The sequence below is a fragment of the Trachurus japonicus genome, chromosome 21 (genome assembly GCF_045865225.1).
Source record: "Trachurus japonicus isolate A0001 chromosome 21, Traja_1.0".
In the NCBI taxonomy this organism is placed as follows: Eukaryota; Metazoa; Chordata; class Actinopteri; order Carangiformes; family Carangidae; genus Trachurus; species Trachurus japonicus.
The window spans coordinates 29,521,221-29,547,945 of NC_140927.1; the positions used below are offsets into that span (position 1 = coordinate 29,521,221).

At 42.1% G+C, this 26,725-nt stretch overlaps 1 protein-coding gene and 1 long non-coding RNA gene across 4 annotated transcripts in view; one reads left to right on the forward strand and one right to left on the reverse strand.

Moving 5' to 3' along the window:
* Positions 1-7,132: 7,132 nt before the first annotated feature.
* Positions 7,133-26,725, reverse strand: part of LOC146965504 (uncharacterized) — a 518,674-nt gene continuing 499,081 nt past the window's right edge. Inside the window, exon 2 of the long non-coding RNA XR_015034606.1 lies at positions 7,133-7,274. This is a non-coding gene — a long non-coding RNA (uncharacterized LOC146965504). The remainder of the gene's footprint in view (positions 7,275-26,725) is intronic.
* Positions 11,444-25,004, forward strand: etv5a (ETS variant transcription factor 5a). Of its 3 annotated transcripts, none has more exons than XM_085764559.1 (13): positions 11,444-11,656; positions 13,711-13,865; positions 14,031-14,127; positions 14,613-14,660; positions 14,932-14,982; positions 17,253-17,376; positions 18,217-18,516; positions 18,870-19,252; positions 22,028-22,090; positions 22,487-22,555; positions 22,725-22,894; positions 23,422-23,523; positions 24,639-25,003. In XM_085764559.1, the coding sequence occupies exons 2-13, from the start codon at positions 13,818-13,820 to the stop codon at positions 24,870-24,872; spliced, it is 1,689 nt and encodes a 562-aa protein (XP_085620685.1). In that variant the 5' UTR covers positions 11,444-11,656; positions 13,711-13,817; the 3' UTR covers positions 24,873-25,003. The 3 variants fall into 3 exon arrangements, with proteins under 3 accessions (XP_085620685.1, XP_085620686.1, XP_085620684.1); XM_085764560.1 differs by having other exon boundaries at positions 14,034-14,127; XM_085764558.1 differs by lacking the exon at positions 11,444-11,656 and having other exon boundaries at positions 13,720-13,865; positions 14,028-14,127; positions 24,639-25,004.

The following is a 26,725-nucleotide window of genomic DNA, read 5'->3' on the forward strand; positions in this document are numbered from 1 at the left end:
ACACACAGCTGATTTCCAATGTGTCACAACTCGTATCTATTCGTGTCCTCTGAACTAATCAATCAAAACAGATAAATGAACACGTCAACACACAGTTTATTAACACGTCGTCCTCAAAACGACACAGAAAAATCAGATTTAACCCCTGAACATCATTATATTTTGTATTGTGTGTCTGTGTGTGTGTGTGTTTGCCTCTGCTGCAGCAGACTTGAGTTTCCACTGATGTGATTTACTGTGACCTGACGTTAATCAGCCGACCCCGACTCGTCTTTATCTGCAGTTTGAGTTTCCTGAAGATAAAAACAACAAAGTCCCACACAGACGTGTTTCCTGAACGCAGCACGGTGTCATAAATCTATAAAAACTCCCTCCTTTGTTTGTTTGAGGAGGGGGGGGACTATTTTCAGCTGCGGACTGATACCGCAGATAGTTCTTTATGGAGTTTATCAGGCAGCTGGACGGTTAAGCTTCATGGTGGTGACGAAGGGACGAGTCACCGCGGGCAACAGAGACGCTCTTTTATCATTTTAATCGTCGTCATCGTCACGATTTGTTCACAATGAGACAAACTCAGATCATCACTCGTCCTTTATTCAGTCAAGACAATTCATCCATTGTGTCTTAACCCGGCTGCAGCGCCACACAGGTTCATATCAAGTTCAAAACTCCGAATTTTCAAGTTTTAAGTCACAAACTCACGAGAAACAAACTTGAAATTTGTAGTTTTTTTCCCGTCAAAGAAGGAAACACGTCTACACTTCACATTTTATCTCAGAGAAAGGGACCAAATTTATGAATTAAGTAAGGGATAATGTATAGTTCGGAGGTTGTTATGGAGAAATAAACCCCGACAGGTTGTATGGAACCCCGACGCGAAGCGGAGGGGTTTCATACAACCTGAAGGGGTTTATTTCTCCATAACAACCGACCAACTATACATTATCCCGCTTAGAACACGGCCTACAACTAAATCATTCAATAATGTAACACAAAATAATGATAAAAAGAGATTTTATTCGTGTAAAATTAGACCGTTGCTCGGGACGCCGCTCTGACCAGCGCAGCACAGAAAAGAGAAAGTATGCAGGATATTTACTTTATGTTTCATTTTTACCGTCATTAAATAGCTTCGGACTAATAGTGATGTTAGATAAACGACTTGTAACCTGTTACAGGGAGAGTGGAGGCTCCTTATTTCCACATCGTGGCTGAAAAGTAAACTTGCATCAGAACTTCTGACCGTGTCACAGCTCCTCTCCTCTCTGTAGCTCCGCGACACAAACGCACCCCATAATCTCTTGTTTATGACAGGTACGACTACACAAAATACATCGTAACGTGTATTGTAATCCATCGATCCACTGATTGATTATCAAAGGCTTCAAATGCACGAACGGGAGGAGGCTCAGCAAAACAGCGGCTGTGACCGGACCGATAGACTGTAAAACATGCAGAGTCGGACGTTACTATGGAGTCCCTAGCAACGGTCCGCTCAGCGGTGGTCTATCGAGAAATAAACACCGCAGAATATTGGTGACTGACCAATCAGAATCGAGTATTCAAGAGAGCCGTGTTCTAACACTTGATAATTTAAAATTTCTTTGTTTTAAACTCTGAAATTTACTCACGTCTGCCAGTCGAAACAATGAATTATGGGTAAATTGGGACTTTTTTCAAAATAGAGGGAAAAAAACTAAATGGCCAAACAAGCCTGAGACTGGATTTAACTGTTTCAAGTAAATTTTACTTTGAAAAGAGAAAAACTTAACTTTCGAGCCATGTTTTCGTGTTACGGGTCAACGCAGACGTGTCTCACTGTTACTATGGTAACCAAGCGAAGCGACAGGAGACATCCCAGTGAGGTTAAACGTCAGGAGCCGCAGTGAAACACATCACTGAACCAGATAAAATACAAAGTGTGATGTCACTTCCTGTTGGTTTTCAGCAGCACGTTCATGAATGAATCCAACACCAACACAGAACCGGTCCGATCCGGTTCCTCCCGGGTCGGATCGTTGGTACCATTACTGCAAAAACTCAAAATCTTTCCAAGAATATTTGTCTTATTTCTTGTCAAAATGTCTAATTTCTAGTCAAAACTAATCTCTTTCCACTTAAAATAAGACCCATCACCTAAAAATGAACTTGTTTGTAGATCAATTTCACTTGTTTCAAACTAATTTTCACTTGAAATAAGTAGAAAAATCTGCCAGTGAAAGGAAGTTTTTTGTGCTTGTAATAAGAAAGAAAAACTTGCTCCACTGTCAGATTTTTCTACTTATTTCAAATGAAAATAGACTTGAAATAAGTCAAAAGTGTCTAAAAACAAGCTGTAACTATGTATGTATATGTATTGTATGTATTTGAGGTATAATGAGATTTGTTTTGACTAGAAATAAGACAAATATTCTTGGTTATATTCTTCTTTTTGCAGTGTAAAAACCATCAGATCAGGTTCTACATATCAGGTTCAGACGACATCATCATCATTAGACTGTAACAGTTCATCAAACTCTCTGTTTTATAAACTCTGTCTGTGATATGAGTCCTCCCCCCTCCCCCTCCCCCCTCGGGGTCAGTGTGGTGGGGGAGGACTCGGCCCACAGAGGGTCAAGGGCAGACTGCCCCCACCCCAATCCCCCCCCCCATGTTGTCCAGTCCAGCCAGGACCTGATTGGACGAGCGAAGTGGAGGAATCGATGCCTCCACAGTCTGTGTCTGTCTCTGCGTCGCCTCACTGTTGGTTCGCTGTCGGCATTTTGATGGACTGAACATTTTACCAAATAAACACAAGAGGTTGAATATGAACCATGTCCCCTTTTCTTTATTTCTTTATTTAATTACATTCATTTAAAAAAAAAAAGTTCCATACAGTACAAAGGTAGATGTTTGTATTAAAGCTCCTTCAAAATAAAGGTAGATGTTTGTATTAAAGCTCCTTCAACATAAAAGTAGATGTTTAAAGCTCCATACAGTATAAAGGTAGATGTTTGTATTAAAGCTCCATACAGTATAAAGGTAGATGTTTGTGTTAAAGCTCCATACAGTATAAAGGTAGATGTTTGTGTTAAAGCTCCATACAGTATAAAGGTAGATGTTTGTGTTAAAGCTCCATACAGTATAAAGGTAGATGTTTGTATTAAAGCTCCATACAGTATAAAGGTAGATGTTTGTGTTAAAGCTCCATACAGTATAAAGGTAGATGTTTGTGTTAAAGCTCCATACAGTATAAAGGTAGATGTTTGTGTTAAAGCTCCATACAGTATAAAGGTAGATGTCCATGTGTAGTGTGATTATAAAGCAGCTCTAGGTTCTATATTAATACTGTGAAAGTATCAAAGCCTCAGTCCACAGAGAAATGCACACAGCCTGTATTCAGAAACTGAGCCTTAAAACCAGCCATCAGGACTTCCTGTCACTTTGTGATGTCACAACGAAGCAGTCACACTAAGCCCCGCCCCCTTTAACCGACTGGACCCTCCACCGTCCAACAACTTTGTCAGGATATTTAGTTTCTCGTGTCAAATCTCTCCGACATAAATACCCAGTAGGATCGTGATGTGATCGCCTCAGAACAAAGATGAGTCATCAACAAACATCTGGACTTTGTTAATGTTAACGAGTCTGCAGCTGGATGTGGCTGCCGCACATCTGGGCTGCAGCCGTTTTCCAGAAGACAAGTGGTCAACAAAGAGGCCTGACATCAGAGACGTCTCCATGATGAATGAGAGATTAAAAGAACAGGATTTTTACCACAACTTAACATCTGATTTATGACGAGTCGGCAAACGACAGATGATGAATCACTGATTAAAAGCCGTTAATTAAACTTCATTAGTGTTTTTATTCAGATCAACTGGAGTTGAACTTGTGAGCAGCTGCTGAAACAGAAAAACAAACACTTGTGATCTGATCGGGATGCGTCACATTAGTGAAACCTGATAAAGACACAGAGCTGATTATTGACTATCTACAAACAAAACACAACACATCTAATAAAACATCAGTTAACACATTAAATCAGTGTGTGTATCAGTGCTGATAATCATTAATAAATGATTAAATGAACCACTGGTTTGTCACTGATACAATACTTGATTAATAAATGATGAATCATCATTAATTAAGTATTAACATTTAATAATTAAACAGATTATAGATCAGATTATCAAACATTTACCACTGAGTTTATAAACTAATGTAGGAGGAGTGTTTTATAAATGATGAATTAAGTGTTTAATGATGATTAAAGGGATAGTTCAACATTTTGGCAAATTGGCCCATTGCCATAATCCCTATAGTTTTAAGCAGTAGGTTCGTTACCTTTAATTGTTGGTGCAAGCTATTTTTAGAACGGCAGAGCAGAGCGGAGAGCTGCTCAGAGCTACGGCGGGATTTGGGATTTCTTGGTTTCCCTCATCAAACTCATCAAATACACAATCCAACAACTCCACAACGCTCTGGTGGACAAGTTGTGACCTGCACATTCACCACACTATGAGATAATAACACAACGTTACCAGACAGAGTTGTTTTAGAGGGAAATACAGAGACTGCTTAATGAAAAACTGTCCCCGACGGGAACTCGCATCAGTGGTTTTGCATGAATTTGCCTCTAAAACAACTCTGTCTGGTAACGTTGTGTTATTATCTCATAGCGTGGTGAATGTGCAGGTCACAACTTGTCCACCAGAGCGTTGTGGAGTTGTTGGATTGTGTATTTGATGAGTTTGATGAGGGAAACCAAGAAATCCCATGAGCCTCCGTAGCGTAGCTCTGAGCGGCTCACGGCTCTGCTCCGCCGTTCTAAAAACAGCTTGCACCGACAATTAAAGGTAACAAACCTACTGCTAAGACTATAGGGATTATGACAATGGGCCAATTTGCCAAAATGTTGAACTATCCCTTTAACTAACACTTCATATACTTCATATCCCGCTGGTTTCAGGTGATGATGGTGATTTACAGTCTTCAGTGTGTGTGTGGCTTCGTGTCAGATCTGAAACATAAAAACAAAACAGAACCAAAAAAGACACGACATGCAAAATGTAAATCACCGTGAAGCCACATTCACTCGTTTACTGATTCTCTCTCTCTCTCTCTCTCTTTCTTTCTTTCTTTCGGCCTTTTCTCCCTCATGTGTTCCCTCATGTAGCTTCGTGCAGAAACAGAGAGAGAGAGAGAGGGAACAGAAAATGTCAAAGAAGAAGGAGGCATTGAATTAAGAATGGGAGAGAGACAAGGGAGAGATAATAAAAGAAAGAAAGCGTGGTTATACAACAGGGAGCCTCAGAAGAAAGTGTGTGTGTGTGCATGTGTGTGTGTGTGTGTGTGTGTGCGTGTGTGTGCCTGTGGCGAGGAGGCTCGTCGTCGTCGACAGCGGCTGCTAAGATAACAAGGCAGGAATTATCTCCCAAAGAGCTATTAATAGCCGGCGAGTCACATCTTGTCCCTCAGTGAGAGCGTCCTGCGCCCAGAGGCTTCGCTCGACCCTTTTTAACTCCGCTCCAAATCTTTTCGCTGTTTGATCGACGTTTTTTCTCAGGCCGGGAACTCGTATATGTGTGTGTGTGTGTGTGTGTGTGTGTGTTCGCTTTATCCCAGCAGCTCCGTCGGGTTTCAGCCCTGCGATCCACCGCTGCTGCTGCTGCTGCTGCTGAGGGGTCAAAGGTCACGTTCGATGAGGATGGAGCGAAGCAGCCCAGTGTTTTTTCCATTTTTCTCTCCTCCGTCGTCCGTGTTTGTTGACGAGTTGAGGTTCAAAGTTCAGAGACTTCGGCCGCTGAACTCTGAACGACCGGTGTTGGATGTTTAGTTGTGGTTTTTTTACATTTTTAATTCCTCATGGAGGTCAAACACAGTCCACACGACTCACAGGACGAAAGACGATGCACAAACAAGTACATAAACACTAAATACAGGGTATAATGATGCATCAATAATGATCGATGAGTCAATCTCGTCGACCTAAAAACTGAAAACATCCATCCATTTGTGAGACGCGCCTTTATTTTGAAAATCTCCTGGCACGCCTGAGCGATTATAGGAGCATCTGCTGCAATTTGCACAGACATGTGTGTGAGGGTAAATTACTAAGATCTAAAAATATTCAGTTTGCAGCTCCAAATAGCCCAAAAGATTCTCTGCTCCTTTGCAGTCCTGTTGTTTTAATGTAATTAAACAGGAATTTAATGTTCATTTTATAGAAATTGAGCTCAATAAATCAATAAACGGTGCATTATAGTGAACAGGAGGATGATTTTTATTAAAACGGTGAGACTGTTTTTCATTTAAATGTCTGGTTGAGCTCAGAAATAAAAGTGTCAAATGATATTTTACTGTCTTGAATGATGGAAGAGGTCGATCCTCTGCTGCCTGAATCAAGTCAAAAAGAAATCCTGTTTTCCATTCGTTGCTGTGGATTTAAATATTCAGCTCTGATGTGTGTGTGTTTTTTTGCATCATCAAACAGAGCAGAGGTTTTAAACACAGGTTATGAATGAACGTCAGGGTTTAAAAAGGGGAAACTCCACGGATTTCACATCAAAGTCGTTTGAACGAACGAAAACAAACAAGTCTGAGGGAGTTGGATCAGAGACGTGAGCTCATCTCAGCTCCAGGTTAAAACACAACACACAACACACGCACACACACACACACACAACACACACATATCTGCAAACTGCCTCCGGGTCAGTTGCATTGTGTGTGTAATCTATATATGTGGACACACCAACATGTAGAAACTGGTGAGCTGAAACCAAATGTGAACTTTTAACTGAGGTCAACTGTCACAAAGAGGACGACAAAGGATCGCAGGTCAGATTCCAGGCAAAGAGTTCATAACACAGAGTAATTTTAAAAGGTCTCATATTATTGTCTGAAGGTAGATGTTTGTATTAAAGCTCCTTCAAAATAAAGTTAGATGTTTGTATTAGTATTAAAGCTCCATACAGTATAAAGGTAGATGTTTGTATTAAAGCTCCATACAGTATAAAGGTAGACGTTTGTGTTAAAGCTCCATACAGTATAAAGGTAGATGTTTGTATTAAAGCTCCATACAGTATAAAGGTAGATGTTTGTGTTAAAGCTCCATACAGTATAAAGGTAGATGTCCATGTGTAGTGTGATTATAAAGCAGCTCTAGGTTCTATATTAATACTGTGAAAGTATCAAAGCCTCAGTCCACAGAGAAATGCACACAGCCTGTATTCAGAAACTGAGCCTTAAAACCAGCCGTCAGGACTTCCTGTCACTTTGTGATGTCACAACTAAGCCCCGCCCCCTCACCACCTGGACCCACCATCCGACAACTTGCAGGATTTGGTTTCTCTGAGTGTTTTATTCTGAATTCTGCTCTGTTTTTTTTATTGGATCACATAAGAAAACAGTCAGCCAATCAGAAGAGAGGCCTCCTCCTCCTCTCTTCTGATTGGCTGACACCGACCTGATGTTACCAGAGCTCCAGAGAGAAGCTGAAAGAGAGAGGAGATGGACAAACTACATAGGGATTAGTAGTTCAAAATAAAAGGAAATACGAGCTTTTAGTTACTTTGCAGCTTCAAACTAAAAAAAATAAATGTTCACAACTTAACATATCAATACTTTTATTAGTTATTTAAGAAAAATTGATGCTAATTGATGCTTTTGTACTTTTACTGAATAATCCGAGTACCATGTAGTAATCTGTGTGCGACACCACCGGGTCAGTGTATCAGGATTAGCCCTGATCTGACCCGCGACGACCTTCTCTGCTCCTTATGTCAGTGTCACACTAACCCACAGTTGTCGTTGTTACGGCAACAAGGACATTAGCCTTAACTCCTGACAGCTCCACTTTCACACTCGCTGCTGTCGTCCGAGCTGAGTGACAGAGTGACTGACTGACAGACGGAGGGAGGTGCATTCATTCACAGGCGGCGTGACAAATCCTACACTGCAAAAACTCAAAATCTTACCAAGAATATTTGTCTTATTTCTAGTCAAAATAAATCTCATTCTACTTAAAATAAGACTAATCACATTAAAAAGTAGCTTGTTTTTTTTTTTTTTGTTTTTTTAAAGTATATTTTTTGGCTTTTCATGCCTTTATTTGATAGGACAGTTGAGAGTGTGACAGGAAATGGGAGGCAGAGATGGGGGGAATGACATGCAGGACAGGGCCGTCCGACGCGGGACTCGAACCGGGGCCGCCTGCAGCGAGGACTATAGCCTCAACACATGGGGCGGGTGCTCTACCAACTGAGCTAAACTCCGCCCCAAAAAAAAAAAAGTAGCTTGTTTTTAGACACTTTTTACTTCTTTCAAGCATATTTTCACTTGAAATCATCTGATAGTGGAGCAAGTTTTTCTTTCTTATTACAAACACAAAAAACCTGCTTTCACTGGCAGATTTTTCTACTTATTTCAAGTGAAAATTAGTTTGAAACAAGTGAAAATTAGTTTGAAACAAGTGAAAATGATCTAAAAACAAGTTCATTTTTAGGTGATGAGTCTTATTTTAAGTGGAAAGAGATTAGTTTTGACTAGAAATGAGACATTTTGACAAGAAATAAGACACATATTCTTGGAAAGATTTTGAGTTTTTGCAGTGTAGCTACATATGGTTCATTTATTTAAGGAAAGAGTAAGAACGGCTCTGACTCTGACTCCACAGCTGCGACCGTCCAACCCACATCCACGACCACGCAGCGACACCTGAATTAGCCCGGGTGTATTTTAAAAACCCTCTCTCAGGCCTGAAACACAAGCTGTTTGCCCTCTGTAGCTCTACATCCTCTCTGTGACGACTTACGTGTGTGTGTGTGTTTGTCTATTCTATTATCTGTTGCTATTGTTGCCTCTGCAGAAGCTTCATGTTAATCTGTGTGTGTCGTGGTCATGGTCGTGGTCGTTGTTGTCGTTGCTGCTGCTGGGATTTGTGGGGATTATAGTTTTTAAAACCAGCTGCTGGACTCCCTGTTTGAAAACTCCTATATGAAGTCGATACGATTGATTTTTCTAATTCGGTGCCTGAGGTGATAATGACCGAGGTTATTTATTGATGACCTCTGACCGGCGAGGCTTCAACAGCCGCTGCCCTCGCACAGATGCTCACACAGGACTAGTTGGGAAAAAAGTTTATTACGTTTGTAAGTTTAAAACACAGAATAATGAAAGAAATAACATTGTATCATTCCTTTTTATTTTATTTTATTTTATTTTATTTATTTATTTATTATAACTGCAAAAACTCAAATATCTTACCAAGAATATTTGTCTTATTTCTAGTCAAAATGTCATTTCTAGTCAAAACAAATCTCATTATACCTAAAATAAGACTCATCACATAAAAAGCAGCTTGTTTTTAGACACTTTTTCCATCTTTCAAGTCTATTTTCACTTGAAATAAGTAGAAAAATCGGAGCAAGTAGTGGAGCAAGTTTTTCTTCCTTATAACAAGCACAAAAGACTTCCTTTCACTGGAAAACAAGTTAATTTTAGGCGATGAGTCTTATTTTAAGTGGAAAGGGATGAGTTTTGACTAGAAATGAGACATTTTGACATGAAATAAGACAAATATTCTTGGAAAGATTTGGAGTTTTTGCAGTGTGTATATTTGACAGAGAAAAACCATGTGACTGCAGCACTGCAGGAAGTAGCCTGGTCCTAAAAACAAAAGAAATACAATTAAAACAGTTCAAACTTCTGCGTTAAAGTGGTGACCATGTGAAAACAGTAGAAACAGGATGAGCAGCAGTGGAGCTGATGAAAGATGTTTCCTGTTCGGGACCCTAGTGATGCACACACTGATGATTAACCTCATCAACAACAACACACACACACACACACACACACACACACACACACACACACACTTCAGACTTCAGACTAATCAGACTGTGTGGAGATGAAAAACACTGATAATGCATCTTTTTCATGTTTTGATGGACTGAGTGATTGATTGATTATATAGGGCAAACTGGAAGTAACACGTTTCTAATGGACAGAAAAATCTGATTATATTCATCATCATATTAAATTATAAAACTCTTGTTAGATTTATGTTTTATTTATACATGGCGGTATCATTGAAACATCAGACTATAACTTTATATACTGGCTATATAAAGTATATATTCCACATACTATATGTTGATATAAAACTGATATACGTATATATAGGCTAAATTATACAAAATAGATGCATTATAACTTTTAATATGAATTTAAAACATGCACACAGGTATGGTATATAGAGATATGAATATATATTTATATGTTAGTAATATGCAATAAATGACTATAAGCATAAATACATGAACATATGCGGTATGCAGCTGTATAATATAATATAATATAATATAATGTTATATTATGTTATGTTATGTTATGTTATATTATATTTCTGTATGTTATGCTACATATTGTTACATTATGTTAGGCTGTATAACAAACGTTTTGTATATAATTTAGTTGTACATAGCCTAATGTTTTATGTATATTACATATGCATACAGTAGAAGTATTTCAGACTGCACACAGGTATATGTTGGTAGTATGCAATAAATGACTATAAGCATAAATACATGAACATATGTGGTATGCAGATGTATAATATAACATAACATAATCTAACAATCTGTAGCATAACATACAGAAATATAATATAACATAACATAACATAACATAATATAATATAATATCATATAATATCATATAATATCATATAATATAGCTAATGTTATGTTATGTTATGTTAGCCTATATTATATTATATTATATTATATTATGTTATGTTATGTTATATTATATTTCTGTATGCTATGCTACATATTGTTACATTATGTTATGTTAAGCTATATAACAAACGTTTTGTATATAATTTAGTTGTACATAGCCTAATGTTTTATGTATATTACATACATTTGCATACAGTAGAAGTATTTCAGACTGTACTAGATTACACTGCAGTGGTGAAAGTACTCCGTTACTGTCCTCCTCGGTCAGGTGAAGTGTGTCGGAGCCACCAACAGGACAGTTAATTGAGTACAGTTGATCGGATTTGTTTTTAGTGTCGATGTAACCGTCTATGATTAGAGCGCGCGCGCACAATGTGTGTGTGCGTGTGTGTGTGTGTGCGTTTGCATGTGTGTGTGTGTGTCAGTACATTTCCACTGGCGCGGGCCCTTTAACTTTAACACGCTCGTCTTGGCATTGAGCGGTGAAGAAAAAAAAAGTGTGAATGAAATCCAGCCATTCATAAATATAGAGGCCACCGCTGCGCTGCGATTGGCCAAAGCCGCGGCTGCTGCATAATTCATGAGCTGCCGCCGCGCCATTGGCCCCGCGGCTCTGAGTGACGCGGCGGCTCAGCCAATCAGCGCGCTGCTCCCGGTCCTCCCCGCCGCCGCTGGAGCCCACAGGGGAAAAAACCTACCGGGCCATTAACGAAAAGCTCAGTCAAGTTTTGTGAGTCGACGGAGGCGCATCGGTGTCGAGCACACACACTCACTCACACAAACACACACACACGGAGAGAGAGAGAGAGCGACACACACACAGAGAGAAACAGAGGAGCACGGACACGTTGTGTGTTTCTTTTTTTCTATTTGTGGATATTTTCTCCAGCTTCGTTTGGACGCGGAGGAGACTCACTCACACACACACACAGGTGAGCTGCGGCACTTTTGTCGACGGAGAACTCGCTTTTTTATTTATTTAATTAATTAATTAATTTGTTTGAAGCGGCTGCTGGTTTGTCCGACGCTCTTTCAGACTCCAAACGCATCGCCATCTTCGTTAAACATATTTACTTTGGCAACCATTTTAAATCCAGGCAAAACAGACGCAGTTTTTTTTTTTATAAGCCCACCGTGCTGTTTTTTTCTCACGTAGCTACGTATTTGTATGTCTTTATTTGTGTATGCATCTACCTACGTGGTTGTTGTGGGTTGTGTGTTTGTGTTGGCTTATCAGCGCGCGACTGTTTGTGATTTTTTTTTTTTTTTTTTTATGAATGGACGGGCCATTTTTTTTCCTCCCCTCTGTTTCCACACGGATCGAGTTTCACTTCATTGAGAAAAACAAGGGAGGGATGAGGTGGGGGAAGGGCGGGGGGAGGAGGAGGAGGAGTGAAGGGGGGGGGGGGTCGTATGATCCACCCCCCCTCCCCTTCACTCCTCCACCACCACCAAAGCAAAAACTTTTCCCGAGGTTTAACTTAACTCCGCTTTTTTTGTTGTTTTTACGCATAAAAAGTTGCGTAAAATCCCTCTGTGGCACGAGACCTGACTGTATATGTGCGTGTGTTAAGTTAAAATTACTATAATAATGGAGTTTGTCGTGTTTTTATGTGTTTTTACGTCATATTTTTTACTTTAATCCATTATATAATAATAATATTTCATAACAGTCGGTGCAGCATGGTGTCATATTTCATTAGTGCGTCATTAACTTATGTTGTTTACTTTCTACAGTGAATTAACTTTATTTCTGCTGCACACACACAGTCACTACACTGGAAACAGTCATTGTTCATCACTTAATATGTGTGTGTGTGTGTGTGTGTTGCAAGTGTGTGTCTGTCATTATTGTTGCCCGGCAGCTCTGCTACTTTATTCGTCATCCATTAACAGGAGATAGAAGAGAGAGTGAGTCATAACTATCACTCTGCTGCTCAGTGAGAGATGAGAGAGAGGGAGAAAGAGAGAGAGGGGAGCAGGGCTGAGCTCCATGTTGATATTATTATTATTATAATAGTTTTTATTTCTCCTATTATATCTGACAGTGTGTGTACGGTGCAGTCAGGTCAGTTCAGTAGGTTGAATCCTCTCATCAGCTCTGTTACTCTGTTCTCTGCTCAACATCTCTGAGCTGCTTATACAGTTGGAGAAGTGGTGGCCCTGCAGATGGCTGCTGCTGCTGCTGCTGCTGCTGACTGGGGCTTATATAACTGTGTTACATGTGTACTGTTGTACTGTAGGGAAGTGTAACTGTACTGTAGTCTCTCTCTCTCTGGTGTTTACATTGTGCTGCTGCTGCTGCTGCTTCAAAGAGCCGTTTGTTGTTTAAAGAGAAAAGAGGCGTCAGAGCAGGGAGGGAGGTGACATTAAAGAGACTGTAAGTGAGTTTACTGTGACTGTGGGCTGAGGATCTGCTGATATATGATATGATAGGTGTTCTGGTGAGGTGATATATTTGGGAAACTCTATGCATTCAGACTGAGAACAGTTGGACTGAATTATTTCACATCCTATATTGCATCGAGGGATTAATATCCACCTTTATCAATAAAAAAAATCCAAAATAAATAAAAAAATCACAATGTGCAAACAGGAAGGATCAGGAAAAACAGTGTAATTGACATTGTTTTGTTTGTTTTTTATATTTTTATGTTTGTTTGATATCGTTATATATTTCTATATTATTCATATATAATATATTCTTTATTTATTTTCTTACCTTGTATGTTACAACCAAATTTCCCATGTGTGGGATAAATAAACAGTCTTATATCGTATGTTTTACTGTATAATGCATGGTTTTCGTGCAGCCTGAACAAAGGAGTTAGCATCAGATAAAAGACAACAACTGTAAAGTATTGATAACATTGATAACATATCGATTCAGTACCGCGTTATAAAACATTGCAGTGTTTTGTTGTAACGATATTTTCACATTGTGTTTTCACTCTCCTGATCTTTATTTTTTATTTTTTTCCCCCAGTGACCTACAAAGTGACCCAGGCGCTGTCGCTTTAAAGCGAATACCTCCCCCCTTCCCCCCCAGTATCGAAGCCCCCACCCCCCACCCCCCCAATCAACCCAGATAACATGGACGGATTCTACGACCAGCAAGTCCCATTTATGGTCCCACCCAGTGTAAGTGGACACACACATCATCACAACACATCATCATCATCATCACACCACATGGCTGCAGCTCATGGACGAGTACGTTCAACAGTCGCACCTGAACGACCATCAGGACCCGCTGACGTCTTCTAACGTCTCTACTTCTTCTTGTTCTTGTTCTTCTTGCAGCAGCAGCACAAGTCTCACCTGGAGGAACCGTCTCACAGCAGGCCGCTCATCGACAGGAAGAGGAAATTTGTGGACACAGAGCTCGCCCAGGACACAGAAGGTAACCAACCAACCAGCTCGCTGCACTGCACTGCAAAAACTCAAAATCTTACCAAGAATATTTGTCTTATTTCTAGTCAAAACTAATCTAATTATACTTAGAATAAGACTCATCACATTTAAAAAGTAGCTTGTTTTTAGACACTTTTTACTTCTTTCAAGCATATTTTCACTTAAAATAAGTAGAAAAATCTGATAGTGGAGCAAGTTTTTCTTTCTTATTACAAGCACAAAAAAAAAACTTCCTTTCACTGGCAGATTTTTGTACCTATTTCAAGTGAAATTTTGTTTTGAAACAAGTGAAAATGATCTAAAAACAAGTTAAATTTTAGGTGATGAGTCTTATTTAAAGTGGAAAGAGATTAGTTTTGACTAGATATGAGACATTTTGACAAGAAATAAGACAAATATTAAGTTTTTGCAGTGTGGAACTCCTAATCAATTATTTATTTATTCATTTATCTATTTTTACGTCTCCATTTCCAGAACTTTTCCAGGACCTCAGTCAGCTGCAGGAGATCTGGATTGCAGAAGGTGAGTGTCCTGAGTGTTTCTGGTACAAACTGGACAAAGTTTAACCTGTTGGGAATGTGACATTTAGCTCTAGAGTTAGTAATTAGAGCAAAGTCCTGTGCATGAGAATCTGCTGAGCACCACACTCCCTTTTTTAAAGCTGTTGCTCATTTCCACTAGTTTTCTATTTTTAAATCCTCAATAAACCATTTTAGACTATTTTTTTGATCACTTTAATGATTTTTTTTGATCATTTTAATGATTTTTTCTATCTGTTTCCTCTCCTCCACAGCCCAGGTGCCCGATGACGAACAGTTTGTCCCAGATTTCCAGTCGGACAGCTGTGAGTACCTGAGTCCTGTCGTTCATCATGTCTCGTTGTGTGTTGTGCTGTGTTGTGTTGTGTGTCTCCCCTCTTTGATTGGAGAGGAAACTCTGCTCCTGATTATAGTTCCTGGTTCATCTGATTTGAGCAGATTGAAACAACAACAGTGGCTGAAAATGAAGATAAAGACTTTAAAGAGGCGGCTTTTTCCTTTTTTTTGTGCATTAGAGGTCCAGGTCGCTCCTCTTCCTCCTCCTCCTTTATTTTATATCAGAGCTTCTTCATCTCGTCTTCAAAACACAGCTCTGGGAAACGGCTACTCTCCTCTCCCTCTCTCTTCCTCCCTCTCCTCCATTTTGAGTTTAATCAGCCGATTGGCATGGGGCATCACATGAGCCAAGCTCCTAATCTGATTTCACACTTTCCCGCACTCTGGCCCTGCTGCTGAAGTGAAGTGGGCTGGATTCCAGTGGAGAGGGGGCAGCTTCAGCTTCGGCTTCGGCTTCAGAGCTGCTGCCCGTTTCCGAACCAAACACCACCACCAATACCAACGAGCCTCGCCGCCGTTCCTCTTGCACGTCGCCTTCAGGCCGGCTGCAGTGTGTTTGAGTTATGCCCGATGGAGCATATTTTATGCCCATCTCCCCTCTACCCCTACCCCACTCCTCCTTCCTCTTTCCCTCTGTGTCTTTCTGTCTTTCAGAGTTTATGTTTTTGTCTGATGCGTAGGAGGTGGAGACAGGGTGTGGCCGGCCGCTGCCTGTCTTTGTCAGAGCTGCCCTCTTAAATCTTGGTTAATGTGGCACAGAGAGCTGCAAACTGACCACAGGGCTGCACCGCCTCGGCCTGTTGTTGTTGTTGAAGCCCATGCATCGGCATGTGTGTGTATGTGTATGTGTGCGTACGTTGTTGTTTTTAAACAGAGGGCTCCCTCCAAGGTTGTGTGCAAGCATGTGTCGGTTTATTACGGACCTGACCTTGTCCTGTCACTACGCACGGTGTGTTTGTGTGTTCGTGCATTCGCCTCACAAACTCAAACACACTGCAAAAACTCAAAATCTTATCAAGATTATTTGTCTTATTTCTAGTCAAAATGTCATTTCTAGTTAAAACAAACCTCATTATACCTAAAATATGTATATTTATACATATACATACATAGTTATACGTAAAAAAGTAGCTTGCTTTTAGACACTTTTGACTTATTTCAAGTCTATTTTGAAATCTGATAGTGGAGCAAGTTTTTCTTTCTTATTACAAGCACAAAAAAGATTTTTCTACTGTTTTCAAGTGAAAATTAGGTTGAAACAAGTGAAAATGATCTAAAAACAAGTTCATTTTTAGGTGATGAGTCTTATTTAAAGTGGAAAGAGTTTAGTTTTGACTAGAAACGAGACATTTTGACAAGAAATAAGACAAATATCCTTGGAAGGTTTTTGTGTTTTTGCAGTGCACAGGCCTGAGCTGCAGATAAGTTCCTCTGGAGTTGCAGGAGCACTGTGCCACTGTGTTTGTTAATCCACCCCCAGCCCCCCCGCACACACACACACACACACCTCCTCCTGCACCACCACAGTAAGAAAAGATGCCTAATCTCCCCATTATTTACTTTTCTCAGTGTGTGTGAGGAGTCTCTCTCTCTCCATTAGGCTTCACAGAGCAGCTCACGTGCCCATTGTTCGGCCTCCTCAGGTCCATCAGCACCTTGGGTGATTTATTTGGCCCCCGCGCTCCTCTGCGCCCGGGGATCCAGTTTCTGCCTGGCTATTATGTGGCGCCCCGGAAACTGCCACTGATACGCGCAAAGCAAAAAAAAAAAAAAACCCAAAGCAACCAAGCTGCAGCCAGTGTCTAATGGTTACAGCAGCACGAGAGGGAGAAGAAAATCATTCACCGCCATTAGATTACAGCCAAACTGATTCATGGGTATTGGTATTGCTTTTGCCCCCCCCCCCTAATGGGAATCAGACGAGGGCTTTGATAGCTTCAGTGTGTGCTGCTCAGTTGGTATCATGCTACCTAGCAGCGGTGACGGAGGAATGGATGGATGGATGGATGGATGGAGCACAGAGTCCACGGTCATTAGTGATGGATGATAAATAGCTGCTAAGTGACTCTGTCAGTCGAGGAGGGAAGGGGGGGGTTTACACTGACGCTGTCCATGCCGTCCATTTATCCATCAGCTCCAAATGTTGTTAAGAAAACTGCTGCACTTCTGTTTATAGCTTCAATTGGCCGATATCTGGAGTTTATCTAATGCTCTGTGTGTGTGTGTGTTTCTGTCTCAGTGATGTTTCATGGCCCGCCTCCAGCCAAGATCAAACGAGAGCTGACTCGCTCCAAAGAGCTTTCCCCCTGTCGCCAGGACAGGAGTCCCATGCCCTACGGAGAGAAGTGCCTTTACAGCTACAGGTGGGTGGAGCCTCCTCATCCTCCTCATCCTCAGCAACGACATTTACATACACAAGTCCTCACCAAAGACGGCTTAGATTAGAAACAAGACGCCCCACTATGAGTCGGTTTCCTGTATCTGTGGGTTTCTCCATGACTCCGCCCCCTTTTGGAGAGCAGACCATGACTCCGCCCCTTTTAGGAGACCAGCAGACCATGGCTCCGCCCCTTTTTGGAGAGCAGACCATGGCTCCGCCCCCTTTAGGAGACCAGCAGCAGTAGCAGGTCTCGAGTCTATTGACTCCAATGGGAGAAGTGAACGTGAGCTCAGATTATAGTCGATTCTTTTGCTCCATAGTCACTGAAGCAAATATTTTTAATAATGATGATAATGGCTTATGTTTATATTGCATTTTTTTTATCAATACCCGATACCCAAAGCGCGTTACAGAAACCATTATTCATTCACATTTTTCACAAGACACATCTCTTCTGAACATTTTGACACTAAATGGACAAATTTTAGACAAATCTGGAGAAAATGAACTTTGTTCCAGACTAGTCTCTGTCTCAACAACAACACTCTCACGAGATTTGGCACAGATCTCCTTGGTAACGTCAACTAACGCTCGCGAACACCCGCGCTAGCTTATTTTCGTAATGCTAAATCTGACTGTTAGCTGTGTAAATATTTAATGTTAGAAAATATAAGTGTTTCACTTTCCTCTACCGACAACTTTTTTAAATCCACACACATTCACAACACGAGATGGAGACAGGAAGTGTAGCTGGACTGTCTCATATCATTGGTGCAGCTTGTAATGAAGTATCTTGACAGTAATGGAGTATCTTTGTCCACAGTGCCTGCGACAGGAAGCCCACGCCAGGGTTCAAGCCATTGACCCCCCCCTCCACGCCGGTCTCCCCCTGCGGCCCCGCCAGCACAGCAGGATCACACCCGCTGAGCGAGCAGACTCCTCCCCCTCCTCACGCCCATGTAGCCAACCAGACCCCCGGGCCGCGTCCGGTGCACGTCCAGCAGCAGCAGCAGCAGCAGCAGCCCCCCACCCAGCAGCTCCACAGCCACAGTCACAGCCCCCCCTTCGCCGTGCCCTGCGCCCCCCTCAGCCAGGATGCCAACAGCTTCACACCTGAGCACAGGTGAGCACACACAAAATGTCAATCAGTGTTTCCCAAACCACAAGACGACATCCTCAAATGTCTTGTTTTGTCCACAAACCAAAGAGAGACTCAGTTTATTGTCATAAAGGAACAAAGAAACCAGAAATATTCACATTTTAAGAAGCTGAAATCAGAGAATTTTGACTTTTTTCTTTAAAAAAACTACTCAAACTGATTTATTTCATTATCAAAATAGTTGACGCTTAATTTAATAATCAATTATTGTTCAAATAATGGATGAATTGTTGCAGCTCTAGTCTTAATAATGAGAGCTGTATAAATAAAGCCTGATTTGACTGATCTAACTGCCCCCCTCCTCCTCCCACCTGCAGGTTCCAGAGGCAGATGTCAGAGCCATGTCTACCTTTCCCCCCCTCAGAGAGCCAAGGTCGCCCCCAGTTCCTGCCCCAGCCTCCCAGTGGCAGCGGGGGCAACAACACCAACACCAACAGCCCCACCACCAGCAGCAGCAGCAGCAGCAGCAGCAGCAGTAATCTGCCCCGTGACGGCCGGCCGCCGTACCACCGCCAGATGTCGGAGCCGCTGGTGGCCGTGCCCCCCCAGGGCTTCAAGCAGGAGCTCATCGACCCGAGGTACAGCGAGCAGGGCGTCCCCGCCATGGGCCCCCCGGGGGGACCGCCGTGTCAGGCCGCCGCCGCCGCTTTCCACCCCATGGCCATCAAACAGGAGCCGCGCGACTTCTGCTTCGACTCCGGTGAGTTTAGAGCCGAGGAATGAAGCTGCTGTTTGCTCTGACACACACCTGTGAGTTTTAACATGCTGCAGAAGTCTATGCACACACACACACACACACCAAGGTTATTATATAACATTTTCATTAGTTTGTATTTTTATTCGTTTTTCAGTGTAGTTTTAGTGAGTTCAACAAGTGATGAAGCCGTTTTAGTTTAGTTTTTATTTAGTTTTTATTTAGTTTAGCCTCAGTCAGACCTCTGAAGATGAACTTCCACATTTGTGGGATTTTTCCCTTTCGGTTGCATTCCATAATGTTCCCATCAGCCCTCATCACGTTACCTCCAAGTCGTCCCATATTTAGCTGTGGCGTTTCCTTCCTGCAGCTTTAGACATCTCTACAACTAAGCTGATTCACTTTAGTTTTACATTGTTCACTGTAGTTTTTATTTAGTTCTCGTTTTTATTTTTATTTCAGTTTTCTGATTTTTTCACTGCTAGTTTTAGTTTTAATTATTATTTTTTATTTATTTATTTTGCACAAACATATCATTTAAAATAGTATGAACGATCATTATGATTGGGATGTCTTGGGAGGTATGAAACCCAAAAGGGCTTCTATGAAAACCTCACCCATGAAGAACATCTTCAAAAACCAAATTTGTTACAAGTAAAGAGAAGAAAATAAGGAATAATTCAATGATAAGATGATAATAGTTTTAGTTAACTAATAACCTTGATGGAAACACACAGGTGCTCAACTCACACTCTCTCTCTCTCTGAAAGCTTAATCTCCGTCGTTTCTCCAGAGTCACGGCAGCAGTAAAGTAAAAGTGGGTCTTTGAGCTCAGCGTTTAAGCCTCCAAGGGCAAAAAGTAAGTGGGTCATGCAGCCAGGTGTCTAAGACCTACCTGGAATAGATCTAGGACAGCAACCTCACAGGACTTAGTGACCCGAGGCTTTGGAGACTCGATCGTAAGAGAAGAGCTTGGACTCTCTCCCTCTCTGTCTCGTGGCCCCGGGGACGTTGGTTGGTACAGAACTCACAAGGGGCCGAGCGGTGCCAGGACTCTTTCAGAATAAAAGCCTTTTTCAAACAGAAAGAGAGAGACGCTGGCTGTTTACTCACATGGAGCAAAACCAAACAAGCCGGAGCGACTGTCGTTGCCGTCGTCGTCGTGTTTGATCCCACCGCCCACGCAGGCCCAGCTGTTCCCCGGCCCGGCTTCTCTTTTCCTGAAACTCTGCAGCATTTATTTTTCATCTTCCCTCACTCACTCCCTCCCTCCCTCCCTCCCTCTCTCCCTCCCTCTCTCGTTCACTCATATACTCTTCTTTTCTTTCTGTGCCTGTTGTATGGCATGGCAGGGAGTTAGCCGGCTGGGCCGTGATGTAATGACAAATCCTCTTAGCTTCTTATGGCCTTTAAATACCTACGTCACACACACACAGGCCCTCACTCACTCCCTGATGGATGGATGGATGGATGGATGGATGCATGCATGTTGGATGTGGATGACGTTGGACATGTTGTGTGACCTCGGCACTCAGAGTCCACAGACGCTGCCAGAACCGTCATAGCCCTAAAAGCCTGTGCACACACTGCAAAAACTCAAAGTCTTACCAAGAACATTTGTCTTATTTCTAGTCAAAATGTCATTTCTAGTCAAAACAAATCTCATTATACCTAAAATATGTATACATTCATAATTTTTAGACAAATTTGACTTATTTCAAGTCTATTTTCATTTGAAATAAGTAGAAAAATCCGATAGTGGAGCAAGTTTTTCTTTCTTATTACATACACAAAAAACTTCCTTTCACTAGCAGATTTTTCTACTTATTTCAAGTGAAAATTAGTTTGAAACAAGTGAAAATGATCTAAAAACAAGTTAATTTTTAGGTGATGAGTCTTATTTAAAGTGGAAAGAGTTTAGTTTTGACTAGAAATTAGACATTTTGACAAGAAATAAGACAAATATTCTTGGAAAGATTTTGAGTTTTTGCAGTGCAACAACAACAAGAGGAGGAAGATGAGATCGTCTCTTCCTCCTCCTCCTCCTCTCTGTTCTATCTCTCCATGCCTGCGTGCAGAGACCGGAGAGTAGCGATTGGCTCCTGCAGCGAGGACAAGAGTCTCCAGATTGATCTGTGGTCGTCTTCTCAGCAGACAGGAAATGGGACGATGATGATGATGATGATGATGGGGGTGGGGGATGGAGAGACACTGACACTGTCTTCTCGATCCGCCACCTCGGGGTGGGGGGGGGGTAGGGGTAGTTATAGATGGGGGGTTGGGGCAGTGGCATAACTCGATTGTCATTGAGGTTTAATGCAGCAGCCGTGGTGCTAATCCCATTTAAGGGCTTGGCGGACATGAGAGGGATGTTGTGTGCTGTGTGCGCTCTGGTCTGGGCTTTGGTCCACTCCTGAGTGTGTGTGCATGCATGTCAGTGTGTGTGTGTGTGTGTTGGCGGCACATGAACATGCTCCACCGGTTGGACAGAGCAGCAGCCGTGAGCCGCCACCAGTTCAGCTCTGACCTTTTATTTCCACGCTGTATATTTATCAATGTGACCTAACGCACTAATATAGCTCGGACCGCAGATACCATATCTATCAAAGCTTTATGTATCTCTATGTGTGTGTATAAGTGTGTGTGTATATAAGTGGCAGAGGTCCAAATATATCCGTCAGCTGCGAGGTGGATCTCCATGCGCATCGCACATCTGATATGACAGTGAGGAACGTCTGGTCTAAATTTACGCGCCCGTCTTCTTCTTTCTTTGTTTTCCAGAAGTGCCTAACTGTCAGTCATCGTTCGGACGAGCGGGGAGCTTCTACCAGAATAACCATGAAAGTAAGTTCATCTTTTTATCGTTTTTAATGTTTAGATTAAATCGTTAAATGCGATGCGATCCCCTGAACCTTCGCATCTTACCGAGCCGTTTTTAAAAAGCTCAGCGCGGTGGTGGCTGCATAGAAATGAAATGACAGCTCAAGGGGAAGTGAATGCATCAGCTGCTGCTGCTGCTGCCTCACACATACAGTAGCTGGCTCGCATCAGCAGCTGGCACCGTACAAGCTGCCTCTGTTTGGAAGCAGCCCAGTGTTTTTTTTATATATATATATATCGCTTTGCATGCAGTTTGGATCTCAGGAGTTCATGTGAGAACAAAAATCCTGTTTCCCACGCTCGTACGCTTTGTGATAGTCTGACTCACAGTGCATCGTCTTCTCTCTCTGTGTGTCTCAGGCTTCTCCTTCGACAGAGATCCTCAGCTGTACTTTGATGATACCTGTGTGGTCCCAGAAAGATTAGAAGGTAAGAGAAGCAGAAAGCAGCAGCCGTGGTGGTGGTGTGGGATATTATGTTGTGAGCTCATGGAGAGTCCACTTCACAGTCGCCATCTGGCAGGAATGTCTCACCACACTGTGGCCGTGACCCACACTTCATCTTCCTCTTCTCCTCCTCCTCCTCCTTCTGCTCTCAGGCAAAATCAAACAGGAGCCCTCTGTGTACCGTGACGGCCCTCCCTACCAGCGCCGCGGCTCCCTGCAGCTCTGGCAGTTCCTGGTCACTCTGCTGGACGACCCGGCCAACGGCCACTTCATCGCCTGGACCGGCCGCGGCATGGAGTTCAAACTCATCGAGCCAGAGGAGGTCGGTCCACGACTAGACTCACTACTTCTTTTTCTGTTTTTTCTTTGACTTCTGATTGATCTATGCAGATTTATTCATCTAGACTCAGACTTAGTTGTTTCCACTTGACTTTATATAAAGGACATATACAAGTACATCAGTGTAAATACACCGAACGTAGCACTGTTGCCAGATTTCATTCGTAGTCCCCAAACATAAAACAGTTAACACAAAAAGTCTATAAAAACAGGGGATTGATAGATAACTAACAAGTATTAAATAAGTAGATTTAGTTGATGCCGCAGTGTTCAATAAATCAATGAGTTCCCCACCAACTATACAAAAGCATACAGTACATACATGTTAGCATTCAATATGCAATATGCATATAAAACCCTACCACCCAGAGTTTAATCCATTGACCATAACATAATAAAAAGAACAGACAAATAAAAAAAAAAAGAAACCAAACAATTAACCAGCTACTAAAACAGTTCCCTTTCAATTTACATTTTCAAATAAACACTGTCTCTCTCTCTCTGTCTCAGGTGGCTCGTCGTTGGGGCATCCAGAAGAACCGGCCGGCGATGAACTACGACAAGCTGAGCCGCTCGCTGCGTTACTACTACGAGAAGGGCATCATGCAGAAGGTAAAGGCACGTTCACCTATTTACTTCTTCTTTCTGCAGACTCCTGCTCAGAATAGTGCAGATAGCGATTACAACCATAGGGAGGAGGGAGGTGGTGCTATAATGTGTAGATCTGTATCGCAGCCTCGTCTCTTCTACTAAATATAATGGTCTATTTACGTTTTGGAGTTTGCAGCCTCATATTTCAACCAGATCTAAATCAGTTTACACAAGTTTGATCAGATCGGATGAGTCACACACGACTTTACCCACAAGTCACGAGTCCTGAAACTTAAAGGAGCATTTTGACCCCTAAATCGTTGTCCTGATGGTCACCCAGTGTTGATTGGAGCAAAAAACGCGACTAAAATTGATGCAGGCAAACTGGAGTTACACCATGGCTACCCGGCGCTAGGGATAGCCACAGCGCTAACCCATGGGGGCAATTCTTTCAACCACAACAAACACTCAAAAAACAATCAAATATCTATAGTACATGACTGGAATCCTAACGAGACACCACTGAACTCATATAGTGTACAGTATAAATTTGTGTTTTTGCATGTAGTCACTCACCTCAGATAGGCGAACTCTGAAACATCCTGGAAAGACATTACTATCCGATCACAGAGCGCCTGCTCTCCCCGCCACAGAAACAAACACTTTTACCTTGTTGTGATGATTTCTTTACAAAAATAAACGGTCGGAGATATTTTAGACATGACCACTGCACTGCTCGACTGTTTATTATTTATTTTTTTATCTGAAGTGAGTGATTAAAAACACAAAAAACATAAAGTTTATACTGTTTATACTCTACACTATATGAATTCAGTGGTGTCTCTAAGGATTCCAGTCATGTACCATAGATATTTGATTGTTTTTTGAGTGTTTGTTGTGGTTGAAAGAATTGCCCCCATAGGTTAGCGTTGTCGCTAGCGCTAGCGCCGTCTAGCCATGGTGTAACTCCGGTTTGCCTGCATCAATTTTAGTCGCGTTTTTTGCTCGACCCCCAACACTGGGTGATCATCAGGACAACGATTTAGGGGTCAAAAATGACCGGAATTCTCCTTTAAAACTTGTATGTGCGTGGACTCAGGAGGTTAACCGTGTCCGTTGTCGTCCTGTTCTTGCAGGTTGCCGGCGAGAGGTACGTGTACAAGTTCGTGTGCGACCCCGAGGCGCTCTTCTCCATGGCCTTCCCCGACAACCAGCGGCCCAACCTGAAGGCCGACCCCGACAGCCTGCCGGGCCTGGACGACGACACCGTGCCGCTCACCCACTACGACGACAGCGCCCCCTACCTGCTGGACGCCGGCGAGCAGTGCGTGGCGGCGGGCTTGCCCTTCCCGGACGGCTACGGCTACTAAAAACGACACTAAAAGTCCTCGACGCGAAATGCAAAACGCAAAACGACACCACATGCACATGCAAAAAATAATAATAATGAAATAAATAGAAAAACACTCCCAAAAGTCTCTCGACGCCCAACTCTTTTTTTTTTTTTTTTGAGAAAAAAAAAAAGCAAAACAAAACAAAGATCCAGAGCTGGAGCTGCTCAGAGGCGACGGGGCCGACGGCGCTCGGCTCCTTCACGGTTCCCCGACGAAGACGGAGGGAAAAACCCGCGACGGCTCTTCACAGAGAGACAGAGAGAGACAGAGAGAGACAGAGGGTGAACTGGACTCGTAGCTCCGCCCACTTTTTGGAAAAACAAAAAAAAGCTCCCGAAAAAGCGAGCCAAGCCAAGCGTGTGGGCTGCTGTTGCTATGGAGACCAAACGGAGCGAGGCCACAGCCCGCCAACTTTAACTGAACTGACAGACCCGAACCACCACCACCACCCCCACCCAACACACACACACACACACACACACACCAACCAACCCCCTCCTTTGTAAAAGACTGTGGAGTTGTTACACGTCTGGTTCTGTGACAATCTGCTTTTTCTTAAAAACAATCACAAATAAACAACAGAATAAAAAAAAATACGAGACAAAAAAAAAGAAAAAGAAAATCTGAGATATGTTATTCTATAGTTGCCTTTTTTGGGTCCCCACCCCCCCGACACAAACACACCCACCCACACAAACATTTCCATGTCACCACAGTTTGAACCACAGAATCTGTGAAAGGGCTTTAATTTGCAAAAAGAAAAACAAACAGATTAACAAAACACACACGGAGCGTATTCTGTAGATAGGACTGCTACTTCTCCCTCTTCTTTATTTTATTTTATTTTCTATTTTCTATTTTTTATTTGTAACTCGTCTGCGGTTCTGTTGTGAGGGAGGGAGGGGAGGGAGGGGTTTGGGGGGTGTTGCTGTATTTCAGGCTAGTTTTGGTTTGGGCTGCTCTCTTGTGTAAATGTTCTGTTGTTTTAATCGTTCTGCCCCTCGTAAACGAGATTGTATCTGCTTCCCCCTTTAGAGTCTATACAGTACACTCCTCACCTCCTTTTATTTTATTTTATTTTTTATTTCTTTTTTTCTTTCCGAGATGATTAGCACTCCTCCACACCCCATTTCAAGAAGGGACACACCTAACACGAGAACGTCTTTTCCCAGAACGCCTAAGAAGTTGTTATGTATGATAAATGGTCTCATTGTTCCTTTTTATTTTATTATTTTTTTTTTTTTTTTTGTCTGGGTGCATACCGTTTCCATGGCAGTGTACTAGTTCCTCTGATGCACCAGTATGGCAGGAGCATCAGGACGTTGCATGCAAAAAAAAACAAGACAAAAAAAAGAAAAAAGAAGAATACGAAAAGGAAAAGAGGTGAAGACGATTTCCCTCCTTCTTTTCGGACGCCTCTCTGCCAATCACGAGCTGTCGACAGGAGACCTCTGCTTCTCTTTGCATGGTGTAATCAGTCGAGACTGTGTGTCCACTAACATATCGCTTTACTGTCTCTGGACAAAGAAGATATTTGTGATATTCTCTGCATTTTTTTGTTTTTGTGTGTGTGTGTGTGTGTGTGTTCATTCATTATCTCTGTTTCTGAATGGGGGCAAAGACAAACTTATATAAAGTATATATTTTTGCTATAAGGCTGCATTTGTTTTGATTTTTTGATGTATAAGCTGTATAGTTCTGCCTCTAATAGACATGTACCTTTTTAAAAAGAAACAACCCTGATCCTTTATGACGATGATGACGATGATGATGACGATGCTACTGCAGACTGTTCTGTCCTTTAAGAAGCCTCTGTTATTGGGTTGGAG

Excerpts from the sequence above, each read along its gene's own strand:
- etv5a (XM_085764558.1), top strand. The coding sequence starts at position 13,818 with ATGGACGGATTCTACGACCAGCAAGTCCCATTTATGGTCCCACCCAGT. Across the intron at positions 14,661-14,931 it reads GGAGATCTGGATTGCAGAAG|CCCAGGTGCCCGATGACGAA; the intron begins GTGAGTGTCCTG and ends TCTCCTCCACAG. Across the intron at positions 22,556-22,724 it reads GGTCCCAGAAAGATTAGAAG|GCAAAATCAAACAGGAGCCC; the intron begins GTAAGAGAAGCA and ends TTCTGCTCTCAG.